This window comes from Balaenoptera physalus (genome assembly GCF_965194825.1).
Source record: "Balaenoptera physalus genome assembly, chromosome: 6".
Classification (NCBI taxonomy): domain Eukaryota; kingdom Metazoa; phylum Chordata; class Mammalia; order Artiodactyla; family Balaenopteridae; genus Balaenoptera; species Balaenoptera physalus.
Window position 1 is genome coordinate 33,768,269 of NC_138885.1, and position 25,442 is coordinate 33,793,710.

A 25,442-nucleotide genomic window follows, 5' to 3' on the forward strand; every position below is an offset into this window, starting at 1 on the left:
AAACCAGTAGTCAAAGTCCTTATAGAGAGAGGAGTCGTTTGGAATAAAGCGTTTGTTTTCTGTAATGTACGGAGGAGAATGGTGGCCTGGAGAGCGCCATATGCCTTCAGCAGAAGGAGATATATAGATTAGGAAATTAGGACAGTACAGTAAGTTTTAAAATGTTGACCTAATAAAGATGACCACCTAGAAGTAGTTTTAACTTTCTTGCAAGATTTTGTTTCAGTTCTAGACCTTGCAAGAGGGTAGGAGACATACTTGCTTTGGAAGGATTGTGTCAGGACATTGGCCACATTTGTTGTCTTCTTTAATCTCTTGATCTTTGTGAATTAGTTCTTCTTTTGAACAAGTGGAAATGTTATTTCTGAGTTTTGTTTGAAAAGTTCTTCTCTAAGGTGCTGAAAGTAATTTATGAGGATAAGGGTCTACGAAATCATGGCTTCCTTAACTAGGTTTTTAGATTAAGCTGTGAGATAGGCCCAGGAGTACATAAAGATAGTGAAATTCTATTTGCAGTTTCAGTATTTTATGAAATTAGCAAAGCTTTATTGTATTTTCTGCCTGAGCACTCAGTTGAATAAAAGGCATAATAAATAAGAATTCAAAGGCAGAACTTTGTTGAGGGGGAAAATAAGTTAGAAACAGTAATGCAATCATGCTCTTATATATTTTATGGATTTCATGCATTCTGTGTTTGAAAGTTTGTCAAGATATGCTTGGGTATTAAAATATAGATTAACATTGAAAGTTTAATATTTTTCTCCATTTACATACTTATTCCTTTTCACACGTAAGTATAACAACTTCTGCCAAAATCAGTTGTCAGGATATCCTCTTCCATTATAATAACTGAATAATGAAGAGAATTGAAGAGCATTTTCTAAGTTAGAGAAACAATATTTCTTTCTCTAATTTGGGGGTTTTGTATCTTGAGGCAAATTATCACACATATTCCTCTTCCATTTACACATCTCAGTTTGGAAGAGTGGGTCAAAATTATTTCCTACAGACTTGAGATTTCAGGTAAAGCAATTAATGAGGGAAACAGAATAGATTTCCCTTTCTATGTTGCTGAAATTTCATATGTATGACATTACTGGAACCTCTGTCAAGCCTGATGGTAAACAGTGTACAATTACTACTGAGTTGAACACAAGTGCCCCGTGGTACCCAGATGTCCAAGGATGGGTTTGATATGCCTAGCGAAGATCTCGTAAGTCAGCCAGGCTTATGCTTGCTGTATAAAACAGACTGGTGATTAAGCTTTCACAGTTTGTGAAATTTCACCGGGAAAGAAAATGTGGTTTCCTGAACTTTGGCTGATGTGCGCAAACTAGATTGGAAAATCACAGGACGCCAGGTCTGTAAGCAGAGTAACGCATCAGGTGCTCGGGCGGCCAGTGCCAGTGTTCCTATTTTAAGGATGCTCAGTAGCACTGAGGTACCTCCTCTGATTGCCTCGGAGCAAGTTTGCTCCTGTATCTTCTGAGAGGTATATATAATGGGAATTTGACTCTTTTTTGAATATTCTGCTATCTTCCCCCTTGGCACTTTCAGTTATTTTTGATTACCTAAATGCAACCCCTGTTGCAAACTTTTCCTTTTGACACGTTCCTCTTGCCAGTCAGCATTGCTTCTCAGCGTCTCCCCCTGAGGAAATGTATGCTAATGGAGTATTACCCCAAACAAAATAAAAACCATGGATAGGTAAACCCACTGCCTAAGCAAGCAAACTGACAGATCAAGTGGTGCCTTGCATATCTTTGCATAAATGCCTTTTGGTGTATTCATTATTTTCTACATCCTTCCTAACTCCTCTCCTGTGCTAGAATAGTCTTTCACACATTCGCTTATATCTACAATGAATTTACACAAAATCTAAAGACATTAATAAAGGTTTGTAGATATATGTCATCATCATTGTCATTGTCATGATCATCACCATCACCACCAAGACATACTGAACACTTACTGTCCACCTGTTACTTTAATCGTAACTCATTTAATTATCACATAACTCTGTGATGTATTGGTAGGAATCGTTATTCGTGTATTTAGATAAGGAAGCCAATATAGAGAATTGAAATAACTTACCCAGTGACGCCCCACTATTAAGGATAGGCTAGAATTCAAACCCAGGCCTTTCTGCTTCTAAATCAATGTTTTTACTCATAGCAGTAGGACCTTGATCAGGTATATTTGTGTTGGTACATTCCTATGCATTTAAAAATTTCCTCAATTTGTGCTACCCCTATGGGTGCCAGAAATGTCTCAGACTCTAAAACATCTGTTCAGCTCAATTACACTTTAGTTCAATTAGCATTTATTGAATATTTATTATGAACGAGGTACTGTTCTAGGCACTGGGCATTCAGAAATACATAAGACACATCGTTTTCTCTGGCCAAGCAATCAGTGTAATGGGCTAAAGACTTAAGACATTATGCAACCTTAAATTTATTAAGCAGATGTTTCTTTCCATTTATTACGTCTCAGGAAAAAGTGCCTGTTTACAAATAACCTAGTAAGTGCTATGTTAACTGCCTGGAAGGATTAGAAAATTATTCTTCTAACCAGTGTCCAGTTAGAATAAGATAAATGATCTGAAATATCTAGTGTTCTTAAATTGCTTCCAAAGAAACCATGCCTTGCAGGCAGTAAATGTCAACATAATTATTAATGATGTAATTAAGGATTTGACCTCTTAAGTAAAGCAGACATCCAATAAAATAATATTTATTTCATGAAATAAGGACATATTTCTTCTTGGGCTCAGTGCAGAAGAAAAAGGAGTACACAGATTTCAAATGTCTGTATTTATCTTTTATTACTCTGAGCGTACAGCTTGAATCAAATGTTACAATTACTCTGATGAAGTATCGAGGCAAATTTGGCAATGGTATAAAAGTGAGGTTTGAAATATTTGCTTGACTTTGCACCTTGTATTTTGAAGTCTCTCAGCATACATTTTATTTTAATATTTTAAACTTTACTTAAGTTTACTTATTGATTTTTTTGGGGCTACTTGAGATTGGCTGGAAAAACGGCAGTGCCAATTGAATTATCATTATAATTGTAGATAAGTTTGGGGAAGATAGACAAATAGAGACAAGGTTTATTCTACTTTAGAATTCATTCAATTGCTGGAAGACATCAATATCAGTCTTAAGACAATACTAGTGAGGTATAGTAGGTAAAAATTATTATAGTGGAAATCGATATATTCTTGGACCTCATACCAACCATATAATTAATCTAGGTGAAAACATTTTTCTTTATTACACATACAGATTTCCACCTGACATCAGCTTGACTTGAATAAGAACTTTAATAAACCTTCAGTGTTCATTCTTTCACCATCCTGTTTTTCTAATTATTACCTACCTAATTTTCATTTGGAGATTTAATTTTTTTCATCTGTCTGGTTTATAAAAGACCAAACTAAGTTTTTAAAAGCTATTTGTTTTCTGTTTTGATCTCAACTTCTGCTGGATGCTGAAACATATTCTGAGAATCAGTTTATGTGTTCTCTGGTCTGTGGTACTGTAATCCTGTATCTGAAATAAGTTTGTGAAACAAATTGTAAAAGTAGTATCCAATCATGATTTTAGAGTCTTAATTAGTTTGTAACATTTCAATCAGAAAATGATATTCGAGCATGATTCTCCACTAGTTCAACACTGCAAACCTTCAATGTAGATTTGTGGTTTGGTGTTTTTATTATATTTCTTTAATGTGGTACAAAAAGTAATCATTAGACCCCTGCCATGTTCTGCAAAATTGCATAGGAACAGTTTAATAGCCAGGGGATCAGGCATAGAAACAAGGTATCAACAACACTTTTAAAAGGAAATAGTATGGTTGTCCCCTGAGAATTACACAATCAGGGTTATCTGACTGCTTTAAAAAGTTCTGCTTTTGTAGAATTCTTCCCCAGTACAAAAATCCTTAGAAGATGCTGGTGAGCTCTACATATTCTTCTTGGATCTCAAATGGTGCAGAGTCTGAAGGGAAGAACTGGCAATATTATAGTTCCCACAGTTGCAGGCATGTGATTTAGGCAGAAACGAAGAGGATGTACCAACTCAAGAAAAAAGCAAGCTTATTTTCTTGTGCTTTGTTCAAAGACAAGCTTCCCAGAGGCTTGAGCTTAAAAAATTGTTGGGATGAAAATAGGTTGCCATGGTCTGTAACTTTCAGTACCTTACTACCACAATCATATAACTGTAATATTAACTACTATGTTGCAGACTCCCATCTTAGGACTTTACATATATCAACTGATTGTATCTTTACAATAACCCAGGAGAATAGGAGTGCTAGGAAAAAGGTACTCTTTTCAGCACAGTCCCCTATGAAATAGAACTCCTCATTGTACAGCAGTTAAGTATTAGGAAATAAGTGTCAGAGGTAGGATTGGAACCCCGGCAGTCTGACTCCAGAATCCGTTATGCCGTACTATCTCTCAGTTAATGTTGGGGTTAGAAATCTGACCTATTTCCCAGTTAGTGCCTGACATCCCCATATGGATTCATCACAGGTGTCTCAGTGCATACTCCACTGGAGCTGGGATGCATACTACAAAAGCATAAGCTACAGCTCATACCTAAAATAGACTAAATATCTTTCCCTTCTCATTCATTCCTTCAGCCAAAATTTGTTGAGATCTACTACGTACCAGACATTGTGCCAGATGTTTGATGCAGTTTTATAAAAGACAAAGTCCCATCTTCATAGATTGTGCGTTATACTGCTTGGATACTACATAAGGGTTTTACCCAGAAGCTGATTATCATTGTATCACACATATTGTCAGTATGTTATAATGCTGGACTCTCAGCTGTTACATCAGTAAATAATTTCCATGGAGAAACTAGGCTTTCACACCATATTTGAAAAACTTGCGTTAGCATTAGATACTAGGATACACTAGTTAGAGAGGTCACTATATCCAAAATTACGAAATTTTAGGTCCTAATATGTAAGTTTCAACTCATTGTTTGCAGCAGACAATCCACTTTCTGTTCCTTCCTGAAAATTTGTCTTTTAAAAAGCAAACTGGATATGGCATCAAAGCACAGCCCATAAAGAAAAAGTTGACAAATGGGACTTAAGTTAAAAGTTTAGTTAAAAATGAAAAACTTTGCTTTGCAAGAGATACTCTTAAGAAAATGAAAAGAAGAACCACAGACTGTGAGCATGTATTTGCATATCGCAAGTCTGATGGAGAACTTGTATCCAGAATATATACAGAACTCTCAAAACAATAATATGAAAACCAACAACCTGTCTTAGCTCTGGCTTCTGTTACAAAATACCATAGACTGGGTGACTTAAAAACTGACATTTATTTCGAACAGTCCTTGAAGTCCAAAATCAAGGTTGATGTCAGACAGATTGATGTCTGGTGAGGGCCTGCTTCTTGGCTTGTAGACAGCCGCTTTCTCACTGTGTGCCCTTTCTTCATTTTCTCATAAGGACACTAATCTCCTAATGAGAGTCCCAGTCTCATGACCTCATCGGAAACTAATCACCTCCCAAAGTCCCCACCTCCAAATACCATCACATCGGGGGTTGGAGCTTCAATATATGAATTTTGGAGTGATACAAATATTCAATCCGTAACCCAATCCAATTTAAAAAATGAGTCAAAGATTTGAATAGATACTTCACCAATGAAGATGTAGAAATGGCATATAAGGACATAAAAGGATGTTCAACATCATTAGTGATAAGGAAAATGCAAACCAAATTTACAGTGCATTACCACTATACTGCTATAAGAATGATGAAAATTAAAAGCAATGAAGAAGTTGTCATGTCAAGTGCTGGTAAGGAGACAGAGCAACCAGAAAGTCCATACATTGTTGATCAAATGAAAAACGGTGTGGCCACTTTGGAAAACAGTTTGACAGTGTCTTATAAAATCTACACTTACATATGACCCCACAATTATCCTCCTAACCATTTACCCAAAAGAAATGGAAATTTGTATTTACACAAGACTCTGTATATCAGCTTTATTCATAATCACCAAACTGTGGAAACAACCCAAATGTCCTTCAGCAGAATAGATAAACAAAACGTGCTATATCCATGCAATGGAATACTACTTAGCAACAAAAAAGAGTAAATTATTCTTCACACATGCAGCAACGTGGATGCATCCATCTCAAATGTACTTTGCTACAAAAGCTACATGCTGTGTAATTCCATTTTTATGACATTCTGGGGGACAAAAGCAAAACTATAGGGACAGAGAACAGATCAGCGTTTCCTGGGCATTAAGATCGGGGACAGGGGTTGACGCCAAAGGAGCATCACAAGGAAATTTTTGTGGTGATAGAATTGTTTTGTCTCTTGGTTTTGGTAGTGGATGAAAGGTTCTATGCATTTTGTCAAAACCCATAGCACTGTATAGCACAAAGAGTGAATTTTGTTGTATATAAATTTTAAAATGAAGGGGGATGATAAATAATGGAAAAAAAGCAAACTGGCAGTATTTTTCATGCATGGACATTAATGACGTTCGCATTCCTGGACTTTGTTTTTCCATTTCTAGAAATTTGTTCTTAGGAAAGCAGTCAATGATACAGTGAAGAATGTTCTTTGCAGTATTACTTATCACAGAGAAATTGAAAACATCTTAATTGTGCAATTAAAGTGAGGTAGTTAAATAAATCATAATATATTTCCCACATATAGGCATTAAACTTATGTTCCTGTAGGTTAATTACAGAGAGAAATGATCATGCTTTACTGATATGTCAGTTTACTCTGTTGACTTCCCCAGTTTAACTTAAAAATATTGATTTTCAAACATTTGAAAACTTTTAGACAACTTGAAGTGCTTTCTAAAAGTATACCACATATTCAAGCTGGTCCACATCCTTTTTCTTAATAGCTAGATATATAACTAGACAAGTAGATAGATGAAATGAGTAATATTATTTCTGCCTGTATAATAATTTCAGTTCCTCTTATTTCTCTAGCTAAGACAAAATTGAGATGGAGAAGAAAGATAGTATCTTTGACTCAAATCATTTTCCTACTTGGAATGTCCTTTAGCCCCATTTTCACCAGTAATTAAAAACTACATTATATATAAATGGTGCTTTGCAATTTCCAAAGTATTATTTTACATTAGCCTCTTTGATCTATCATCAGACCTGATAATATAATCAAGGATGATAGCAGTGCCCCACCTCCTACTTACACAAGGCATCTGAAGCCTAAAAATGCGTAACCATTTTCTAGGGTCACATTTTGGTAAGTATTCAAGGCAGAACTGAATTCCAGATGTCACAGCTCCTCATCAAATATTCTGCCCTTTATAATGTGCTGTTTATTTACTCCAAGATTTTCCCTTTTGAAGAAGCATGTCTTGCATTACTAAGGGCACTTATTCCATTACTGTCATTCTGCATTCATCTTTTAAAAAATTATACAGAGTCTCTCTATAAAATTCTCATGAGAAGCAGGGGTTCCACACTAAGCAGATGTCCTCAAATTTTGTTTTGAGGTATATCAGTGTGCTTTTCTTTCGGTGTCTGCTTCTGTGCCTTCTCGGACAGGACCTCCCCACCCTATCACCACCCCACCCTGGTGCAACCTCACCAAATTTCTGAGCTACCTACTGTGTCCAAAAAAGTTAAGATTATTATATCTCAAATGCAAACAGACAGAACAAATCTGTGCCCAAAAATGAAATCGTGAAGGTCTTTTCGGAGACAATAATCCTGAAAAACAGGCTTTTGTATGCAAGAGCCAGGCATATGAAAGAAAAGTGTTTTGTAAATTCCAAAGAGCTCCCTCCAGATATCAAGATGAGAGGCCAGAAGACTCAGAATACAGATTTAGCATAAGCCAGAATCCTGCATTGGCCAGTTTTCTGGATCAGAAAGGAGGAATCCAGGGAGGATGTTGAGAAGAGGTACATGGACATGAGGGTCCTTGACTCCATCTCATTCTGCACATGAAATGTTGGGCTGAGGAAATGAAAACTATGGACATTTCAGATAGGTTAAAGGGAAAGCAAAAGCAGAGGGGCCGGTGCCTCATTCCCAGGCTTGAGACTGTAGGAAGCGCCTCTGCACACAGGGTTCCTTGCATCCCAACATAAAGTGATGTGTTGCTGTAGTGAAGCAGTGATGTGGTGTGTTGAGGCACAGAGTGGGTGTAAGCCAGCTGCTCATCACCCTCCCAGCCTGGTCTCCCCAGTTTATTTATAACCTGGGGGCGATCCTGAAATCATGCCCCACTGTGGGAAGTGGAGGTGTTGACTGCCCCAGGAAACTGGGACTAGCTTGGAGTCAGGCCTAGGTGAGTATAAAGTGTGTGGATTAGAAAATCAGAAGCTGTGACAGGGACCCTAGAAATTAGCAGAGGATGCAGATGCACCTTCAAAGACTAGGTAATGATACACAAAGACCAAGGTGATGGAAATAGCTCAGTAGGGAACCAGCTGAATTCAAGGGAGAATGTGTAACTTTGAAACAGACGTTCCTCTTACACTCAGCTGCCACCCAAAGAGAAGGGACGAAAGGAGAGGGAGGAACGTTGAGAAACTGAGACTGAGTTAACTTTGAAAAGATTTAGTTTGATCATGAGGTGCTGAGTTACTTTAAATGGATATATTTCTGTTCCCCACCTCCTTCCCCAACTCCCATCTGGCCCTGGCTACCAACCAGAAATTAGGGCTTGTGAGCAAATTGATGTCATTGTTAGAAAAAAAAAGAAATTTTTTTTTTCAAGGTCCCATTTTGGTAGGTGTCAAAAACAGAACTACATAGTTATTTTTTTGTAAACCTAAGTGTGTAATTTTCAGACCTTTCCCACACACATAAAATAGTGGTTACTTCCCCCTGGAATGTGTGACTGAGACCAAGAAAATGTGACATTTCCCCACTGAGACATTTTATTAGATTTTACCTGGATTTTTTTTTTTTTTTGAGCAATTGTAGTTTGCTCCTAAATCATACACTGTTTCTGCTGTTTTGCATCTTCTCTCACCCTGAGTAACACACAGGATTCATGAGCTAAAGATGTTGGGATGCTTTACACTTGACTGATTCTCTGCTAGATCGGGTTTTGTGTAGCTGGGTGTATATATTGTCCTGACAGTGAGTAGAAGCAATGCATGTCAATAAAGCATTGTATTTAAGAAATGGACTCTAGAGCCACGTTGCCCAGGTCCAAATTCAAGCTCCAGCATTTCACTTGCGTTTGGCTTTGGGCAGGTAATTTTAATTTACCTAAGACTTAATATTCTCATATGTATAATGAACATAATGGTAATTCTTACCTCATAGTTTTGTTGTGACGTCTAAATGAGTTGATATATGTAATTCACTTAGAGTAATCACTAACATCTATTATGTACAATATACATGTTTACTATTATTGATGCTTTTTTGTTTACTATTGTTGATGTTTAAATGAGTTAATAAATAGGTGTAAAATGTAACATTATGCTGGGTACATTCTAAGTGATCAAGGTGTGAGCTGCTATTATATTTTTGTATGCTGAGGAACTTCAGATAGCTGGTCAGTTAGGCTTCTGAACAAACAACTCACCTGCCATTAGGTGCAATTTCAGCTAACTTCTGACTTTTGTAAACATCTTTACCTTGGAAATACTGTTTTCTTATTTTTAGCTGTTATTATTGCTTTCCTAAAGTCTTTTCCTTTTAACGTTTGTTTGAATTTTCCACTATGTTTATTTTAGCCTTTGCACTTATGTTCTCTCTTGTTTTTCCTTTTATCAACTATTAGAGTTTTGTTGTTTTTCACTTTGTGAGCATCTTTACATCATTATATTTTTTGCTTGTGTTTGTGTCATTTATCTACTCATACATTGTACTGTTTTTGCTGAATGTCCATACCTGTTCCTATTTGGTCTTGCGTTCTATCTTAATCTTCCATCTCTCCATTCTGAACTCTTCTTCATCTGCTTATCTTTTCTGTTTTTGAAAAGTATTGCCCTATTCTGCCTCATCTTATGATGCAGTTCCTAGATAATCAAGGAACTGCTCACTCCTTTCGGCTTATTTTTTCCAATACTAAATTTACTGGCTAGCTGCCAATGAATTGTATAGAATCCCTTCTTTGTGGTTTGGCATCAGCTAAAAGTAATGTAATGAGAAAGACATATGTGAGATATGAACCAGGATGCAATATAGCAAAAGAGTTAAGAATATAGCTTGTAATGTCTAACAGGTATGTTTTCTAGTTCTAGCTCAGCCATGTACAAGCCATGTGACTCTTGAGCAAGTATTTTTAACCTCTCTGTACCTTAGGTGTGACCATAGTACCTAACTAATGATGTCAATATGGATATTCAGTAGACAATATGGTTTGCTCAGAGTATATAGCCCACTCTGTGCTTTCCCAAACATCACATGTTGATGCCATTTTGTTATTGCAGTTGTTGTTTCTGTTATTATAAATATGATAATACTTAACATCAGATTTTTAAAATTTGCCTTCCTATATGTGCAAACTAGATAGACAAATACACTTCAAATGGTAAAATCAGCAAGCAGAAACATTAATTGAATTGTTGACATTGCATAATTGCACATGACTTCTGTTTAGCCCTTAGCTTTCTTTCATATTTTATTGGTTTGAAATATAAACATTTCCTTAGCTGATTAGGGCCCCTAGTCCAGAAGTGGCCAGAAACTACTTGCATTTAGGGAGATATTTAAATTTAAAAAATGGAATTAAGTGCATATGAATTCCAGTAAATTTGCTATGTACCATCCGTTGACATCTTACTCAGCTGTCGGCAGGTGTTGAATCAACGTTTATTGACATTCTTTTCTGAGATTTAAATAGGACATAAAATTTTATGACATGTATTTCTGATAACTGCTTCATTATTTTCCATAGAGAGTGTGATAACACACAAGAGAAATATCGACAAAGTACCCATATTGCATTATTTTTGGAAGATAAGGTAGTTTGAAGTGTGTATAATGATAAAATGCTGGTCTACTTTAAAAATATGACTGTAGATTTGTGGGTATCTGGGTTTCTCTTTCTATTTTGTCTATAACTTTTCTAATTTTGGACACTTACAGTATAGGTTAGAAAACTAAGAATTATAGCTGTTTCTTCTATCATTACAAAAGAGAGATGGTAGCTCATAATACTAAATTCTAGTTCCTTAGGATTATAAAACAAAGAAAGCCACAGGATAAAGTATATAGCATAGGTATGGTTTAAACATTAGGTTGATGTGGAAAGCCCAAAATCTGAAAGCTACATTGGTGTTAAATTTACATGGTTGCTTGACCAGTAGCCAAAGAGAGTCTGTCATGAGCTATTTATACTTTAAGTACCGTATACATTTGAACCTGAAAAAGAAGCATTTTTTAGGGAATCCTGAGTTTATTCATATGTTCAAGAAGGTTTCTCTCAGGTGGACCTAGAGGTTATCATACTAAGTGAAGTAAGTCAGACAGAGAAAGAGAGATGTCATATGATATCAGTTATATTTGGAATCTAAAAAAAAATGATACAAATGAACTTATTTACAAAACAGAAATAGACTCACAGACATAGAAAACACACTTATGGTTACCAAAAGGGAAAAGGCAGGGGGAGGGATAAATTAGGAGTTTGGTATTAACAGATACACACTACTATATATAAAATAGATAACAAGGACCTACTGTTTAGTACAGGGAGCTATATTCAGTATCTTGTAATAACCTATAATGGAAAAGAATCTGGAAAAGAATATATATATATATATATAATTGAATCACTTTGCTGTACCTGAAACTTCCACAACATTGTAAATAAACTATACTTAAAAAAAAAAAAAGAAAAGAATCTTTCTTTCTCTCATCTAAGAACTGTTGTTTTTAGCCAGGAATTGGCAAGCATGAGAACAGTAGTATGAACTAGGGCCAGGCCCTAGTCTGGTCATCTATGCCAGGGTCTCCAGAATCACAGACAAACAAAACTGAGTGATGAATATGACCCTGCAATTCCATCCCTAGGTATATATATAAATAATTGAACTCAGGGACTCAAACAAGTATGAGTTTGGATGAATGGATAAACAAATCTTGGTATATATATACAGTGGAACATTATTCCATCATAAAATGAAATGAAGTAGTGATATATACTACAACATTCATGAGCCTCCAGAATATTATGCTAAGTGAAAGAACCCAGATGCAAAAAATCACAACTTATATGATTCCACTGACATAAACTATTCAGAATAGATAAATCTGTAGAGATAGAACAGTAATTGTTGGCTGTCAGGGTCTGAGGGAGGAAGTAATGGGGAGAAACTGCTTAATGGGTAAAGGGTTTTACTTTGGAGTAATGAAACGTTTTGAAACTAGATAAGAGGTGGTAGTTGCCAAAACATCGTGATTTACTAAATGCCGCTGAAGTGTTTACTCTAAAATGGTTAACTTTGGACTTCCCTGACGGTCCAGTGGTTAGGACTCCACACTTCCACTGCGGGGGGCACGGGTTCGATCTCTGGTCGGGGAACTAAGATCCCGCATGCCTCACGGCCAAAAAATAATAATAATAAAAATAAAAAATAAAATGTTTAATTTTATGTAATGTGGATTTCACCATATTAAATTATTAAAAAATCGTGAGTGACAAGGTTGGAGCAGCACCATATCCCATATTTTCAGAATCACAATTGGTTTAAGTAAGTCTACTCTGTGAGGAGAGAATGTGGAGTTTGTCATTATTGATCCCAGGGAGTGTGGTAAGAACTGGGAGTAATCTTAGAGTCTTCTTGAAAGATGAATTCAATTTCCCTCTTAAATATACTCAATTTTTTGTAACATTAGATTATAAGAGCTTGTGAAAATCACTTTTAATGACTAAGTTTCTGTCCCACGTGCTGCTTTATTTTCCACACTTGCCTGAGATTTCAGTTGGTCTCATTGATCCATCCATGAAAATGAAAACAAGAAAGTATAAATGCTCTTCTTTTGAAATGAGTTCTCTCTGTGCAATAGGAAGATCATTATTACCAATGTAGATGGGCAGATGAGGTTATGCAGGCTCAAGGGCTTTATTTTTGGCTCTTAAATGGTTTAGATGAGCCACATATAAATAAAATGATCTGGATAATTATAAGCAGTCTTTATATATTATGTGAACTCGTCTGTGAAGTTGTTGGTGGTTATTTGTACCCATATATGCACAGTAAAGCAAGTGCTTTCCATGGTTATGGCATAAGTATCTAGAGTTTTTAGATCAAGAATGCCGTTGGGTTTTGATGGTGTACATCTTTGCAAGCAACATTTTTTTTTCTTTCTTTCCTTCCTTCCATCCTTTCTTTCTTTCTCTGTGTTGGGTCTTCGTTGCTGCACGCGGGCTTTCTCTAGTTGCGGCGAGCGGGGCTGCTCTTCGTTGCGGTGCGTGGGCTTCTCATTGCAGTGGCTTCTCTTGTTGTGGAACACGGGCTCTAGGTGCGCAGGCTTCAGTAGTTGCAGCACGCAGGCTCAGTAGTTGTGGCTTGCAGGCTCTAGAGCGCAGGCTCAGTAGTTGTGGCGCACGGGCTTAGTTGCTCCGCGGCATGTGGGATCTTCCCGGACCAGGGCCCGAACCCGTGTCCCCTGCATTGGCAGGTGGATTCTTAACCGCTGAGCCACCAGGGAAGCCCCAAACAACATTTTTTAAAAGGTTTTAAAGGTTCCTCTATATTGAGTCCTCCCTCTGTTGTTGGACACCCTGCTGTGTTTGTTGTATAAGTGATTTATAATCCCTAGACTATCTCTGAAAAGTAAGTGTTATTATTTCATTATTGCAGATGAGATAAAACTGAGATTCAAAGAAGTTAAGTGATATGCTCAAGAGGATAAGTGGTGCTGGGCTTCACCTTCAGATACTTAACTGTGTCTGGCTAGGCCACCTGTGACTAGGATCCCATTGTGCAGCTTTTCTTTGGCAAGATTTCTTATAAAATAGCTCACACAAGAATTGAAGAGCCTGCCCATGACTATTAGCTTGGCTTCGCTAAAGAATAACTTATCTGATTGCTCACATTTCCAAATTAGTCCATATCGACAAGCTATCAAGGTGTTGGTGGGAGTATTGACATTTCACTGCACTGTGGAAATGGATATATCAGTTTATGGGAAAGCTTAGGTTTTAAAAAGCATCCCAGCACCAGAAGTGGATACTAAGGGTGCTGAATGATGGATGACTGGGGAGGAAGTTAAATTTAGGTAACGGGAAACCTGAGCGTTTGGGAACTGAAGGAAGGCGGAAATAGAACAAAATTGGTGTGTCCGTCTAAGTTATTCAGAATTTGATGTCAAACAACTCTTCCAACATGGGCTTTCTCTTCTCCTCAGGCAGCTTCAGGATTAACAGTCTTCCACATACCTTGTATTCTCCCGTCATTATACCTTTGTTGACAGTTGCATTGACTGGCATGCCCTCCCTGATTGCCACCAATTCTCACCCTGTCTCTTTCTCCTTGTTGTAAGCCTTCTGTTCTCAGACTAGTTCCCCAGAGGTCCTTCTCTTCCCTAAATCACTACAGCATTCTTTATTTAAAACACACATTTGCAACTTGACATTTACTTTTGGACTAGGTTTTATCTTTATGTATTTATAGCTCATCTCTGTTACTAATCATGAGTTCTAGGGGGATAAATCGTAGTATCTTCACTTATATTTATGCCATTATATGCCTTGGACATGGTATATGCTCATCAAATAGTAGTTGATAATTTTGTAACTCTTGAAGGCAGGGTTTTCTCAAACTATGTTAATAAAAATACCATTTCTGGGAGAGGTGCTCCCAAAAAAAGGATGGCCGTTGGTCAAATAAGACTGAAAAATACTGCATACCATTTCCATTGAAGGAAGTTTACATGGCAATTGGCATTTTCAACACACACTACTCTCCAGTGGTGAGACCAATTTTACTCTTTTAATCTAGGACGTCTCAGCTTTCCCCCCACTGTTTAAAGGAAGAGCTCTTCAAATATCTCTTATTCATCAAAATGTTCTTTGCAAGACACTGCTTTAAAGTGTTTTTCTGTAAAAAATTATCCTCATAATATTCACAGATGTGGAAATTGAATTTTGATTAGATATAGTTTGTATGTTTAGTTTGACCTGCCTACTTCTGTACTTGGGAAAGCACTCCCCCTAAGCTGTATAGGGGGTGTGTGTGTGTGTGTGCGCGCGCATGTGCGTCCTTGCACATCCGTGTGCATGTTTGCATGTACAATACAGTGCGGACTCAACCTGAAAATAGATTGAGACTGAAAAGAGTGATTGGAACTGGTCTTTCAGCTCGATTATCTGCTAGAATCTCCATTACTTCTCATAATATGCTTGAAAAGTTTTATTTGTACCTCAAGGGCAGTGAGCCTGGCCTCATTTACAAATATGAATGCAGATCTTAGGAGGGCACTAGCTTCTCCTCCAGGCAGTCTTGCTCACTGTCAGCTTGTTTTATTTACTTCCTCTGAAAAGGAATATCCATCTCTTGGAATTAGACACAATATGTCTAATGGGGAAACCAGAATTTCTGGAGTCAGAAAGTTTTCATTTGCTTCCCAACTCAGGCCTGTGTGACCCTGAGCAAGTTTTCCTTCCAGAGCCACTGACTCCTCATCTATAAAAGAAGATGAGTCAACCCTGTCTATAAGAGCATCTTATAAGGACAGTGCCTGGCACAAGGGAGATACTGCATAAATATTAGTTATTTTTTGTGTCAGACAGATTATGACAGGAGAATTCCATGGGCATAAAGTCACAAAGACAAAACTACCTGTCTCCTAGAGTTGCCATTCTGCATTTCATGTTGTTGCTTCAAACCATAAATGGTTTTACTATTCTTCATGCCTTCTGTATTTATGAGGTGACTGTGAATGGGGGGGGCATAGTAAGAGTTGAATTGTTAGCTATAAAGAAAAACATTTGAATTCTAAAAATGGTGAATAAGTAACCTAAAAGAGAGCTTAGAAAAAATTCATTGTAATCATTTGAGATATGGAAAAGCAACTTAGAAATGAGCCCTTTAGTCTTGTCTGTTATTGATAATTGTAAAACTCCATCCCCCATTATCATATATACATGTGTGTGTGTGTGTGTGTGTGTGTGTGTGTGTGTGTGTATGTATTTTGGTTGCACTAATTCATCACATCATTCAAAGAGGGAATAGATTAGGGAAAATTTTGGACTTGCTTTCAACTTTTATCTCAACACATTATATAATTTTAGCCACAGATTCATTTCCATTGTGCACATTTACCACTGTGCACAAACAGAATAAAAGTATCACTGTGTGGTAATCTCGCTTAAGGTAACATATTTGGAGGTGAAAGCACCCAGCAAAAAATTAGACTGATAATTTGCGGGGGGCTGCTGAATAGATTGCTCGACATAAATTGTGTTTTTCAGGCCAAAAGACTCCTCTGACTCCCATTTTGCAGAAATACATGTACCTGTTACACATGGTTGTCCATAACATGTCAATCCTGTCTGTCTCCAGCCATCCATGGCTAAATTGTTCCTGAAGGAAGCCCACTTGTACCTGGGAAGGATGACAAATGGCAGTTTTGATGCTGTATCTACCTTTCCAAATGCCAAATTATCTCTTGACAGTTTTTCTTGAAATAAATATTATGAATGGCTGAAAAAAAATCAGGTTTTTGTATGTTATTGGTTTAGAGACACCAGTGAAGTGAAGTCTTCTAAGCTAAACTGAAGTAATAGAGGAAGCAATGAACCTAAATGTTCCTGGGACTGGCCTCGATTTTACATTAATCGACATCTGTCTTGCTCTGGTTGACTACAGGAGAAGATGTGTCAGGGACTCTCTGCCCAGCATCTCCTCCTCCTGAGCAGATGGTGTGTGAAATTCCCTGCCGGATGGATTGTGTGCTGAGCGAGTGGACAGAGTGGTCGTCCTGCTCCCAGTCTTGTTCAAATAAAAACTCCGATGGGAAACAGACCAGGTCAAGGACTATCCTGGCGTTGGCTGGAGAAGGTGAGTAATAGGAAAGGTTTCTGTTCCCTAAATCCAAATGAACAGTTTGCTTTCCATGCACGCCTTTTCTCTCTAATCCTCTAGTTTATCTATGCTGGGTTCCCATATGTCTATGACTTGTTTTAGCCCATACTATGTACAGGCCATGGCAATCAGGTGGACGTCAGTTTTCATTATACTTTTTTAGGGCAGGAAACAAGGCTTGGTTGATACACATCCAGCTTCAGATTGCTCAGGCAGTTGGGAACATAATTGGAATATGTCTGGTAAAACGAATTCTAAATTAGGAATCAAGAGACATGGCTTCTTGACTGGGAGCTGCCACTAACATTGGCAGACTACCTGATCTGTATGTCCTCATTTCCTGCTCTGTCAGGCTGGCATGTGGTGAGAGGGGAAAAGATGAAGGCTGTGAAAACGGCTTTCAAGAAGCTAAAAGGTGCTATGGGGATATAAACGGGTGACTTCAGAACAAATTAGAGAAGCAGCTGTTCCTGTCATTTAAAGCAATGGTCTCTGTCCCCAGACACATACGTCATTTCATTTCTTTCAGGCCCTCCCTTGGCTTCGTCTGCCGACAGCTCAGCTGGGGCAGCAGAGCAATATGGCCACTGGCTTTGAGGGACTCCTTTTTAGACAAGATTCTGTCTGTGGTCCTAAGAAATGGGGCCAGGGTCAAGAGGAATGAAAATTTTCATATTCTTAAAGTGCAGTGGCCTCCCCCTCTTGTCTGTTATATTTCTGGAAGGAGAAAAAAGTCAATATAATGGGGAAAAAAATAACAAGAGTAACAAAACTAAGGTCACAAGTCTTCCCGAGCATTTGGCCCACTGAATAAAACATTGTAGTGTGGGAGAGTAGGAATAAAATCAATACTTTAGATAAATACCAGTTTTGACATGGATATAAAATTGTGAAAGAAAAGATAGTAATGAAATCTGATTGTCTGACTCACCCAAGAGTGTAAGGCTGCACATCTGTCTGGTCTCCCTGCCAGTGTATAACACATTGTCAGATATTATTTCAGAGTTTAAGGATGGGCTGTCTCCTGCCAAAATTTAAGAGAGATTTCTGGATTTCTCAAACTGCAGTAAAATGCACTGCTTGAGGGAGGATGGATGTCTTAAAGTGGTTCTCTGAGAAAAATAATACTGTCTTAGGAAAGAGAGACCATATGTAGGTAATGTGTGTGTCTGAGTATTTGTGTTTGATCTTATATCACTTCAAGGTCATGGGCTATTATATCTAACTGACTAATTTATGTAGGCATAATCATACTAAAATAAAAGCAGATTTCTTTGGAGTTTATCTCAGAGATACATGATGCAGAGGTGAGCGGTAGAATCAACTGATTTTTAAAATCTAATTGGCATACCGTTGCCTGTTACTGAGGAGAGAAGGGTGCAATGTATTGTCCTCAGGATAAAAGAACCATGACCATAGCATCAGAAGCGGGGTGCGGTGGCCCAGGCCTTTGGAAGATTGTATCAAAATGCTGTCTTTCTAGACCATTAAAACAGTAAAAACAACAAAAAATAAGAATGACAGTAACAACAGCAGCAGCAACATGGTAATAACAGCAACAACTCTGTATTCTTTTTTATTTTGATTTTTGCAGGTGGAAAACCATGCCCCCCTAGTCAGGCCCTCCAAGAATATCGTTCGTGCAATGACCATTCCTGTATGCAACTCTACTGGGAGACATCAGCTTGGGGCCCCTGTTCTGAAGACACATTGGTAACTGCCCTTAATGCAACCATTGGCTGGAATGGAGAAGCTACGTGTGGTGTGGGCATTCAGATGCGGAAGGTCTTCTGTGTCAAGAGTCACGTGGGACAAGTGATGACAAAAAGGTATTATCAATAACTAATTGTAAGTGCATAGGACTATTGCATAGTTGAGTATTTTTAGTCAAAAACATTTTTCATGCACTGAATATGTCTCAGTCTGTGCTAGAGTAAGAGATTTTTGTTTTGTTTTGTTTTATTTGACTCTTAAAGACTAAAAAAAGTGCCTCAACCAAAGGTAGACACTTTTTTGTTATGTATGCATTAATTAATGGAGAACAGTAAATATAATGCCCACAAATATTGAATCTGCTTGAGTAATCAAACTTTCTAGAGCTGATATCAATATTTTGGGCTCTTTTTCAATCACATAAAGACTAGGTCCACAACAAGGTAGGTCATGCACTTTGAAAATATGGGGCCATGTTATACTGTTCTTTAGATCTCATTGACCTTGTCTGCAGTGAGCAATAAATCCATATAGACATTTTGAATAGACTAATCCATGCCCTCAAGTAGGTTTACAATCTCATACCTGCTATACTCTGCACATGGAGATGTAAATTTTTAAAAAACTGTAGGAGAATTTGGACATGAGGACTAGTATATAGATATCAAAAAGGGTCAGGAACAATTGCAAGTGATGGAGGAAAAAGAGTAATTGACAGGTGAACTCAGCTGTGGGATTTTCTTCTCTAGAACAAATGAGAAGACATAACTCTTCCTCAAGTCCATGCAGGAAGGCTCATGGAAAAGAAAATGTAAGGCACCTAAGTTATATACAGAGACTGGGTAACTGGCCTGTCCGTAGAGATTTCCAAGTGGCCATGTTTGAACTAGTTCCCTTCGAGTGATGAAAGACCCCTACTCCAGCCACAGTAGTAGTGGGTCACCAGGATGGGCTGGTGCAAGCTTTGGTCTAGTGTCACAAACTAGGCAACTTAGAGCTGTTTCCCCGGAATCTTTAAGTTGGGAAAATGAAACCCTCTCTTCTTTCTCTCCATGATGTTCTAAGTATATGGGTGGAGAGTTGCCATAGCCACGGTCATGCCTGGTGGAAAAAGCAGGAGGAGAGAGTAAAGCCCATGCTCAGAAAGAGGCAGAAACTGAAGCAGAACAAATCCTGGCATCATCAAGCCCTGGTCCCAGCCCCGCTAAGTGCACTCCTGCCTTTCCTGGCAACATAGGCAACTACATTTGCTCTTCTGCCTAATTCAGTCCAATTTGTGTTGCTGTCGTGGGCAACTCAAACACCTGATTAATTTCATCTTGGGGGCCCCATGATGACGGTCTCTGGGCCTTATCCACACTGCCATGGAAGCCACTTCAGCTGTGTGTAAGGAAAGTCATAGAAGCTCAGTTAAGGAAACGAACTGCTAATGGCAGATATAGGGCAGACTGGCCAGATACAGCTGGTTTTGGAGCTTGTGATGAGCAGGTGGCTATGAAAATGCAAGGGAAGATGCCTGTGACTTGAAGTGAAGCACAGTCAGTAAGACTTCCTCTTTTTCTCCTCCTAAATGTGGCTTCCAGAGGGCTGGGGCTGGATGGCCTTCATTATTGCCACTGCAGATTTTAGAACAGTATCTGGCATGTAGCTCTTGTCCATAAACGTTTTTAGAAGTCATGAATTAATTAGACCTGTGTGTAGGAAAGTAAAAGGGTTTGACAGGGAATGGATATGAATTGCAGAAGTTTGAGAAGCTGACATTTATCCTTTGCTTTAAGAAAAAATATTTTATCTACCATGATAAAGTTTGGCAAAGGGGACTACCTTGAAGAGTAATGAACAGATCATACGTATGACCTTCTGCTCTTATTAACTCATAAATGTTATTTCTGCTTTAGCATCCAACTCTAAATTGCTTGTGATCTTTTTGGAGCATCAATTTATATCACTTGTGTGTTTCAACTTACCTGGTATCCATAATACCATGTGGACCGATTGGGTCAATGGGCGATATAGGCAAACATGGACCATAATGTTTGCATATCACTTGGATCAGGTGATAGTCTAATTCATGGGGTTATGGTACAATCCTAAAAGGCTTATAAAGGTATTATGCAGACAAGAGAACTCCTTTTATCTTGAGAAGGACTGCAGCCCTGATAATGCTCATTTTTATGATGTAAATTTTCAACTGCTTAAAAAGAGATGCATGAAATATTAGCTTGAATATACAAATAGAAATAAATATAGCTTAGGTATAGGAATAAATGCTATGTGAAACGCAGCAAATTATTATTCTTTAGAGTGATGAGAAAATTTAGCATTCCTGAAGTCTGATCTTCTCCCTTCCACAAAACTTTCACCTCTGAACCACCACAGGAAAAATCCACTTGATATGAATGTAATTTGTTTTTTTTCTTAGTAAAGAAACATTAGAATTGAGGCTAACAGCTACCAAATACATTATCATCACACTTTAAAGGCTATTTGGACATGAGGGGATGGGTTATGTGTTCAAATAGCCCTCTACTTCCTCGTCTAGCCTCATGATTATATTGAATGACAATTTTTTATTAAAGTCTCTGAGCCCATCAGCTTATACTAATGTTAACTTAATGATATTTTGTGACCAGAAAAACCACAGGGCCAAAAGTTTATAGTTTAAAGCATAATTCACAAATGCATATGCTTTTATTTGATAATCTACATAAGTAAGACTAAAATATTATTACAGTGAATAACCTCCAGTTTTACTCAGTTTTCCAACATAGAAAAATGAATTGCATAGATGTTTTCCCTAACACACACACACACACACACACACACACACACACACAGAAAGACATTACTGATTACTTTTTGCACTTTTAATGAGGCTGCAGACTTAACCTAGTTTGAATTCTTACTGTATGTCTCCAAACGATCCTGCTAAACAAGAGGAGCCTGCATTGACTTAAGTAAAGTTAATTAAAATTCTTGAGGTTAATGAGATTAATTGAGCTAAGAAAATAATACCTAGGGTCCAGTGAAGCACATAGTGAAATAGTGAGATTATCAGCAAGAGAAGGTATCCTTTGCCTTGCCCTTTCAGAAAAATATGCTTTTGCTCTTTTTTATGTGAAAGCTATTGCAGTGGAAAAAATTTCCCTGCCATTTGTGAAATCCTTGGGGTGAGGGTAATGGCAATAGAAAGAGGAAAGCAAAAGAAAATATCCTAAAGAAAGAGCGGCCTTCAGAGTAGAAGAAAGAAGCATGTCTCCATGGATTGGATGGGCTATTGTAATATGTTTTATCTCTAAATCCACTGCACTGGGATGCACAGAATTCCTTGCAAGTTCTGGCTTCCCAGGGTTGGTGTTCTGGTTTCCATGTAATTGTATAGGTTAGAATGTTACCATAGCATGAGTAATAGAACTGATCATATCAGAAAATAAGGACTAGCTAGGGCACAACTCAGACAGAAGTGAGAGCTTGTTGGGATATTTGGGGGATTTTGTTTGGTTTTGTTTCACTACCCAATGTTTATTTTTTCAGTTGCAATGTGCAAAAAATAATAATAAAGATTTAAATCACACAACTCAAAACCATCCAAAGGTCCTGTAAAACACTTTCTGCCTTTCATGGGAGGACGCTGGGCATTTGGTGAGATATAGTAATGGCGAGCTCTGTTTACACATTTAATGTTTAAAAAGTTGGCAGGTTGAGATGGTCCCTCAGTCCCTGGGTTGGAGGACTGCTCCCGGAGATGGAGCACAGGGTCTGCCTCATGATTATGGACACATAACTGAGAAATGGCAGATCTTTGTAGCTCGGTTTGATGCATTTCAGCACAGGAACTAAAACCGACAGGGTGACCAAGAGGCAGTCGTTATGAAATACTCCAGTGAAAGTCCAGGAGAATATATATATTGAGATGAAGTGTATTCACCCTTTTACCAAGAGTATTGCCAATCTAGAATCAGAGTGTTGCATGAGAGCAGGAAGTATAAATTATGACAAAAGGCAAGAAGCCATACTGTGTTTACTCACTAAAACATGAATCCATATGTTACCCTGGTTTTTAAGGCTTCAGTTTTGTTTTGAAAATGGCTGGATAAATTTGCCCAATATTCCCAGAGATTTGTCTTCAGGCTCCACCAGCATAGAATACTTGTCAATCATTCACTTACCATTACTAAATACTTACACAGCATTAAGATCTGGTATTTTTAAGATATGATATGAGATGGAATTCTACCATCAAGGCATTCAAAATTAGTGTATGTATAACGCATGCCCATGTGCATGCACACACGCACAAACACACACAGAAAACCAGCAACGCAGAGGATATCAAAATCTTTTTTTTTTTTTTTAGTCAGTGACGACAAACAATACAGAAAATAAACATTATAGTGTTTAGAATTGGAGGACACATAAGTTGCTAATGGTCAAGGAGAGTATTTTTGGAGATTAAGAGTAAATTTATAAAAATTAGAAATGTGATGATCCGAACCAAGGTGGCGGAGTAGAAGGACGTGTTCTCACTCCCTCTTCTGAGAACACCAGAATCACAACTAGCTTCTGGCCAATCATCAACAGGAAGACAGTGGAACTCACCAAAAAAGATACCCCACATCCAAAGACAAAGGAGAAGCCACAATGAGACGGTAGGAGGGGTGCAATCACAGTAAAATCAAATCCCATAACTGCTGGGTGGGTGACTCACAGACTGGAGAACACTTATACCACAGAAGTCCACCCACTGGAGTGAAGGTTCTGAGCCCCACGTCAGGCTTCCCAACCTGGGGTCCGGCAATGGGAGGAGGAATTCCCAGAGAATCAGACTTTAAAGGCTGGTGGGATTTGACTGCAGGACTTTGACAGGACTGGGGGAAACAGAGACCCCACTCTTGGAGGGCACACACAAAGTAGTGTGCACATCGGGACCCAGGGGAAGGAGCAGTGACCCGAGAGAAGACTGAAACAGACCTACTTGCTAGTGTTGGAGGGTCTCCTGCAGAGGCGGGCGGTGGCTGTGGCTCACCGTAGGGACAAGGACACTGGCAGCAGAAGTTCTGGGAAGTACTCCTTGACATGAGCCCTCCCAGAGTCTGCCATTAGCCCCACCAAAGAGACCAGGTAGGCTCCAGTGTTGGGTTGCCTCAGGCCAAACAACCAACAGGGAGGGAGCCCAGCCCCTCCCATCAGCAGTCAAGGGGATTACAGTTTGACTGAGCTCTGCCCACCAGAGCAACACCCAGCTCTACCCACCACCAGTCCCTCCCATCAGGAAGCTTGCACAAGCCTCTTAGATAGCCTCATCCACCAGAGGGGAGGCAGCAGAAGCAAGAAGAACTACAATCCTGCAGCCTGTGGAACAAAAACCACATTCACAGAAAGATAGACAAGATGAAAAGGCAGAGGGCTATGTACCAGATGAAGGAACAAGATAAAACCCCAGAAAAACAACTAAATGAAGTGGAGATAGGCAACCTTCCGGAAAAAGAATTCAGAATAATGATAGTGAAGATGATCCAGGACCTCGGAAAAACGATGGAGGCAAAGATCGAGAAGATGCAAGAAATATTAACAAAGACCTAGAAGAATTAAAGAACAAACAAACAGAGATGAACAATACAGTAACTGAAATGAAAACTACACTAGAAGGAATCAATGGCAGAATAACTGAGGCAGAAGAATGGATAAGTGACCTGGAAGACAGAATGGTGGAATTCACTGCTGTGGAACAGAATAAAGAATAAAGAATGAAAAGAAATGAAGACCGCCTAAGAGACCTCTGGGACAACAATGAGGTATCACCTCACACCAGTTAGAATGGGCATCATCAGAAAATCTACAAACAGCAAATGCTGGAGAGGGTGTGGAGAAAAGGGAACCCTCTTGCAGTGTTGGTGGGAATGTAAATTGATACAGCCACTATGGAGAACAGTATGGAGGTTCCTTAAAAAACTAAAAATAGAATTACCATATGATTCAGCAATCCCACTACTGGGCATATACCCAAAGAAAACCACAATTCTAAAAGACACATGCACCCAAATGTTCATTGCAGCACTATTTACAATAGCCAGGTCATGGAAGCAACCTAAATGCCCATCGACAGATGAATGGATAAAGAAGTTGTGGTACATATATACAATGGAATATTACTCAGCCATAAAAAGGAACAAAATTGGGTCATTTGTTGAGATGTGGATGGATCTAGAGACTGTCATACAGAGTGAAGTATGTCAGAAAGAGAAAAACAAATATCGTATATTAACTCATGTATGTGGAACCTAGAAAAATGGTACAGATGAACCAGTTTGCAGGGCAGAAGTTGAGACACAGATGTAGAGAACAAACGTATGGACACCAAGGGGGAACAGCCGCAGGGGTGTGGAGATGGTGGTAGGATGAATTGGGCGATTGGGATTGACATGTATACACTGATGTGTATAAAATTGATGACTAATAAGAACCTGCTGTATAAAAAAATAAATAAAATTCAAAAATTAAAAAAAAAAACCCAAAAAATCTCAGATGAGAGGTTGGGGTAAATGACTTTTCAAACCAATTTTAACCCTACAGTTCTGATTCTCATTTTTTAATTTATCTTTTATTGGTATCTACATTATCTCAAGAGTATAGATAGGACTATATACAAAAAATAAATGTAATTTTGAAAGGTTGCATGCAAATATGTTTTAATTGAATC

General features: G+C 38.3%; 1 protein-coding gene across 4 annotated transcripts in view; it reads left to right on the plus strand.

Annotated features, from left to right (window-relative positions):
* The window catches only part of THSD7B (thrombospondin type 1 domain containing 7B), a 1,195,438-nt gene that overhangs the window by 775,246 nt on the left and 394,750 nt on the right, over positions 1 to 25,442 (plus strand). For all 4 annotated transcript variants that reach the window (XM_082464904.1, XM_082464907.1, XM_082464905.1 and 1 more), the window contains 2 exons: positions 16,814 to 17,005; positions 18,624 to 18,858. In XM_082464904.1, coding sequence (XP_082321030.1) covers positions 16,814 to 17,005; positions 18,624 to 18,858 — 427 coding nt within the window. The remainder of the gene's footprint in view (positions 1 to 16,813; positions 17,006 to 18,623; positions 18,859 to 25,442) is intronic.